Below are 6,278 nucleotides of genomic sequence, written 5' to 3'. Positions count from 1 at the left end.
AGATTTCTGAGTTCAAGGTCAGCCTGGTCTACAGAGTGAGTTCCAGGACAGCCACGGCTACACAGAGAAACCCTGTCTCCAAAAAAAAAAAAAAAAAAAAAACCAAACCAAACCAAAGAATTGCAGAAGCTAGACAAGATTAAAATCTGAAAATGATATAGGAAGTTAACTATGAGTAAATTCTATCCATTTATCTTCAGCACACTGGGCCCAGCCCAGACAGAGGCAGCAGCATGGGGCAGTTAAACAGATACATGATAGAATGTGACAAGGCACCACCACAAACCTCTACAACCTGACCATGAACAAGGGTTTAGTCACAAAGAACCTCAGAATAAGCTGATACAGTTAAGCTTCTATAAGAATCCACATCAAAGCTGGGCACGATGGCACACGTCTTGAATCTCAGCACTTGGGAGGCAGAGGCAGGTGGATTTCTGAGTTCGATGCCAGCCTGGTGTACAGAGTGAGTGCCAGGACAGCCAGGGCTATACAGAGAAACCCTGTCTCGAAAAACAAAACAAAACAAAAAACAACAACAAAAAGAATCCACATCAAGATGATGGGAAATGTACTGAATCCTATAAGGGTATCTAACACATAGCCAGCCTTCTTAACTCAAAGATTCTGGAGTAAGTTTAAGTCCATGCAGCAATTTAATTTTTTTTTCTGTGTATATCATTTGCCCGTACATATGTATACACCATGTGTGTCTGGTGCCCTTGGAGGCCTGAAGATGGTGTTAGGATTCCCTGGAACTGGAGTTCTATAAGGTAGTGAACTGCAATGTGGGCACTGGGAACTGAACACGAATCTTTTAGAAGAGAGAGAAGCCAGTTATCTTAACTGCTGAGCCCCACATTTCTTTTTTTAATGTGCATGTATGTGGTGGTACTAGGAATAGAAGCCAGAGCTGTGTGTATGTGTTCTGCAAGTACACGGGACCATGAGTGTGTGTGTCTATCAGTCTTACTTTACTACTACTATTATGAATCATAATACACAGGACATCTAATACGTGACCTCTGTGAACCAATCATTTGGCCCCAAAAGGGGTCGTGATCCACAGGTTGAAAGCTGCAGCTCTATGTTGTTTTGCAACTGGATATATAGACCAGCTAGCTTCAAACTCACAGAGATTCACTTGCCTCTGCCTCAAAGTGTTGGGATCAAAGGTGTGCAACAACACACCTCTGTGTAACTTTTTAAAACTTGGTTTTACAATCAACATTTGATCTTTTGAGGGTGAAGGAGTGTGTGCTGGGGCTCAAACCATGAGCCTTGCACGGGCCAGGCAGGCCCTTTATCAGTCACCACATCTCTATCACAAAGGATTAGGTTTATTTTGTTATTTTGCAGGGCTAGGGATCAAACCCTTTCCATCTGAGTCATAACCCCTAGCTGAGCATCCATTTTTTTTTAAAAGATTTTATTTATTTTGTGTCTGTGATTGCTCTATCTCCAAGTACACCTGCATGTCAGAAGAGGACATGAGATCCTAATATAGATGGCTGTGAGCCACCATGTGGTTGCTGGGAATTGAAGTCAGGACCTGTGGAAGAGCACCTAGTGCTCTTAACTGCTGAACCATCTCTCCAGTCCCCAACAACCAAATTTTAACCTTTAGGTAATAGAGTCTGCCAAAATTAGAGAATGCAATCCCCTATGCCCTTCCCTGCTTCCTTCCCCCTCTCTCTTTCTGTTTTGTTTTGGTTTTGGTTTTTTTTTGAGACAGGGTTTCTCTGTGTAGCCTTGGCTGTCCTGGAATTCACTCTGTAGACCAGGCTGGCCTTGAACTCAGAAATCCGCCTGCCTCTGCCTCCCAAGGAGGCATTAAAGGCATGTGCCACCATGCCTAGCTTCTGGTTTTTTTTTTTTTTTTTTTTTACAATTTATTTATTTATATGTAAGTACACTGTAGCTATTCTTAGAAACCCCAGAAAAGGGCATCAGATCTCATAACAGATGGTTGTGAGCCACCATGTGGTTGCTGGGGTTTGAACTCAGGACCTCTGGAAGAGCAGACAGTGCTCTTAACCTCTGAGCCATCTCTCCAGCCCCCAGCTTCTGTTTTGTTAAGGCAAAGTCTTAAACTCTATTCCATGTTGTCTCTAATGCTAAAATGACACATTTGTTATGACTGGCTCTTCTATGTGTGTGTTTATGCTTTTATGACTTCATTGTACTCTAGGCCAGGCTGGCCTTCAAATGGTGAGACTTCTTAAGTGTCCAGCATCACAAGGCAACAGCCCCACACACTATGGAGATAATTCTTTTTTGGGGGTGGGGGGGTGGGGTGGGGGCAGGGGGAGGGGAGTTTGAGACAGGGTTTCTCTGTGTAGCCCTGGCTGTCCTGGAACTCACTCTGTAGAACAGGCTGGCCTCAAACTCAGAAGTCCACCTGCCTCTGCCTCCCGAGTGCTGGGATTAAAGGTGTACTTGCACCACCACGCCCGGCTGGAGATACTTCTTTAACTCACACTTGTCACATATGCAGGGCAAGTGTGTACCAGCTCTCCTACTTAATACTTATCTTATTACTCAGTTTTTCTTTTCTCCTATAAGTTATAGGAAATAAGCTTAAATGAGGGTCTGATTCAATAAATACTGAGGGCATACACAGGAAGAAAATAGGTGATTAGCTGGTTGTGACACAGGCCTTCACCTGTATTGAAGTGAAACTTCTTAAAGCATCATGTAGGAAGAACTACCACAGACATCAATTTTAGCGACCAATCAAATTTCTAGACCAATCAAAGGACACAAATCCTTGAGAACCCTATTTTTTTTTTTTTTAAGATTTATTATATATGTAAGTAGACACTCCAGAAGAGGGCGTCAGATCAGATCTCATTATGGATGGTTGTGAGCCACCATGTGGTTGCTGGGAATTGAACTCAAGACCTCTGGAAGAGCAGTTGGTGCTCTTAACCTGAGCCAGCTCTCCAGCCTGAGAACCCTACTTTAACTGTAAAGGCTTAACACTTACTCTTCCAGGTCCAGAATGGGGGCAATTCCCTGTAATCTCAGCAAAGTCTAGGGCAGGAAGAGTTCGAGTTCAAGGCAAGCCTAGACTAGAGTAAAACTGTCTTAAAACAAAAAACCAAAGAGAATTCCTTTTCCTGACTTGAACTCCTTTTCATTAACTGTTGGAAAGTACTGTCGTCATGTGCTGCATAACAATGTTCTAGTCAGCAACGGACAGTGGCCCCGTGAGGTTATAATGCAGATGAAGTTTCCCATTCCCTAGTGCTATTGTGCTACATGCTAGTCATAGAAACCCACTACCATGCTGCCAGCATGTTAAACCACAGTGAGCACAAGCATATTCAGACTCAGCAGTGCTAACAAACAGTCCCCACCATTTCCTCTTAGAGCAGGTCAGAGCTGTTAGCACTCATGTCCACAGCCTTACTCTATGCTCAGGAACAGGCAACAGGATAGAGGCCTCGCTGAACCCTTCTGGCTCATTCTAGAAATTTAGAATCTTCAAAGTAAATTCTATAAATTCTTTCTTGCCTAACCCTCAAAAATGAACAGAATCTTGTTTATGGGGTCAGCGTGATCTTTACTAAGGAGGTGGCAAAGGAGGAGGGTGATTCAATCACATTTCAGAAATTTTTTCTTAACAGAAGTGAAATGTGATTCCTCTCCATAGCCTCTCCCACCTGACCAAAAAATAAATAAATAAATAAATAAAAATAAATTAAAAAGAAGTTGAAGATCTAAAAATCCTAAGGGCCCCTACCTGTAACTCATGAGTCCAGGTTGGCAGTCAGGCCGAGGGTCACTATCGAAGGGCTATGTCATCTTAAAGATTTCACACCTGGGCGACTGGAATTTCGAAGGTCCAGCTCTTTTCCTCTGGCATAGAACAGATAGGGAGAAGGAAAAAGAACAACCACACAGCGCCACTGGGAGACTCACCATTTCATCAGGAACATGAGCTCTCCACTGGAGTCAGTAGCTCCAATAATCCGCTCGGGCTCCAAACCCCGGGCAAAGCCTCGTGGCTTTTCTGACTGTAAAAACCAGATAGGTAGAGCCTTTATTGACATAGGACTATATTCAGAACTAAGTTATTTATTTTTAAGAGATGTAATCCAACATTCACTCAGGGCTTCCTTTGCTTCCTACACCATGTACCAGAAGTCTGAAGTACATGATACACGAGGTCCTCCCAGCATCAATAGGATATGCACACCAAGCAAGAGATGGTCACAACTGCCTCAATGGTAAGTTACTTAAGATACTAAATAAGTCAAAACAGCCATATCAAATCTTTAGTTTTATTATTTTATTATTTATTATTATTTTTTTGTTTTGTTTTGTTTTGTTTTGTTTTTGAGACAGGGTTTCTTTGTATATCCCTGGCTGTTCTAGAACTCACTTTTGTAGACCAGGCTGGCCTCCAACTCAGAAATCTGCCTGCCTCTGCCTCCCAAGTGCTGGGATTAAAGGCAGACTCCTCCACTGCCCGACTTTTGTTTTATTTTTAAAACAGAGTTTTTCTGTGTGTAGTCCTGGCTCTCCTGGAACTCACGCTGTAGACTGGGAGAGACTACGTCAAATATTTAATGATCAAAACACCAAAATCTGTCTACTGACAGGAAATGAATCTAGATACTCTGATAAGTCTCCAATAACCGTTACATGCTGTTATTTCTGCACCATGGACGAAAAGTAAGATCACTGTATAAGAGCAAGCCCCAAATCCTTTTTAGTTTTGTTATATTTTGCTGAGACAAGGTCTCCTGCAGTCCAGGTCTGTTATCCTTGATCCTCTTGCCTCCCTCTTCTTCCATAATGCCAGGATTACAGCTATGTACACGGTTGGCTCCCAAATCCCTTTAAAATATTAGCTTATTTCAGAAGAGATAGAGAGGACATGACTTCTAAGATTCAAAGGAAGAAAGTCCAATATGGTAGTTCATACTCATAATCTCAACAGTTAGACCTGTTATCTCAAAACTTAGAAGGCTAAGAAAAGAGGATTGCTACAAGTCTAAGGCAAACTTGGGATACAAAATTATAGGCCAGCCTAGGCTTCTATGCAAGACCTTATCTAAAAAAAAAATATAATAAAAAAAAATTAAAAAAAAAAAAAGAAGAAGGTGAAGACAGGAAAGAGGAGGTAGAAACAAACTGCTAGAATTCTCTGCCTCTGGCTAGTGAAGATTCCTAGTTCTAGCCTTACCTCTTCTTTCTTCTTCTTTGGTTTGCTTTCCTCTCCTTTATCTTCAGAATCAGAATCAGCTTTGCGCTTGCCTCCCTCTGATTTATCTGTCTCGTGAGCTGTTTTCTGTGACTGTAGAAACTCAGCAATAAGGTCAGGGCAATCCAGATTCTCTTCTGGCTCCCAAGTGTTGTCCTCATCTGAGAAACCCTTCCACTTTAGAAGATATTCCACCTTGCCCTTGACAACTCGCCGATCAAGAACTTTTTCCACCACATATTCCTCTTCCTCTTCTTCTAGTACCTCCTCCACTTTCTTCTTGTTTTGCTTTTTCCCCATAGTACCCGCCAGCTTTCTGGTGTGAAGGGTGACACTGCTAAACAGTTAAAGGAAATAAAAAGGGCATCAGGCACATTTCCTGGCTGGATAAGTAGTATCTGGATGGTGAGCAGCCCAGGGAAATCACAGGTGACATATGCTGCTTCCAATGCTCTGCTCAACTCCAATTCACAACCATGGTGGTAATGTTTGCTAGGGTAAGCCACAATTACTAATCTCATAGCAAATTATTGTCTATTCTGTTCTTTCCCTTTGGACAAGCTGTCCTCAGCTTTCTTAGTGATGGAATTATAGGGTATACTACAATGTGTGGGAACAATTTCTGACTAGGCAGTGGTGGTACATGCCTTTAATCCCAGCACTTGGGAGGAGAGACAGGTGGATTTCTGAGTTCAAGGCCAGCCTGGTCTACAAAGTCAGTTCTAGTACAGCCGGAGACATACAGAGAAACCTGGGGGGGGGGGGATTTCTGAATATATCTATTTACAACTTTTATACTAATAATTTCTAATACCACTTGCCATAAACAATAGTACCTAAAATACTATGTTGAATCACAGTTACATATATTTTATTATCTTTCTTTTTGGAGAGAGGGTATCATAAAGATAGCCCAGGCTAGTGTGGACAGTGTGCCCCTTCTTAGAATTGGGAACAAAACACCAAGGGAAGGAGTTACAGAGACAAAGTTCGTAGCTGTGATGAAAGGATGGACCATTTAGAGACTGCCGTATCCAGGGATCCATCCCATAATCAGCTTCTA

At 42.3% G+C, this 6,278-nt stretch overlaps 1 protein-coding gene across 2 annotated transcripts in view; it reads right to left on the bottom strand.

Annotated features, from left to right (window-relative positions):
* Nucleotides 1-6,278, bottom strand: part of Cbx1 (chromobox 1) — a 20,174-nt gene that overhangs the window by 1,975 nt on the left and 11,921 nt on the right. The window contains exons 2-3 of one of the 2 annotated variants that reach the window (XM_021178058.1): nucleotides 5,198-5,552; nucleotides 3,928-4,022 (exon numbers count right to left, since the gene is read on the bottom strand). In XM_021178058.1, the coding sequence (XP_021033717.1) occupies nucleotides 3,928-4,022; nucleotides 5,198-5,515 (413 nt within the window). In that variant the 5' untranslated portion in view covers nucleotides 5,516-5,552. Of the gene's footprint in view, nucleotides 1-3,923; nucleotides 4,023-5,197; nucleotides 5,553-6,278 lie in introns of those variants that run through there. The other variant, XM_029483883.1, reaches the window with a different exon arrangement.

Source organism: Mus caroli, chromosome 11 (genome assembly GCF_900094665.2).
Source record: "Mus caroli chromosome 11, CAROLI_EIJ_v1.1, whole genome shotgun sequence".
NCBI classification, from domain to species: Eukaryota; Metazoa; Chordata; class Mammalia; order Rodentia; family Muridae; genus Mus; species Mus caroli.
The sequence above is the reverse complement of the archived record's forward strand: the minus strand, read 5'-3'. Positions and strand labels throughout refer to the sequence as shown.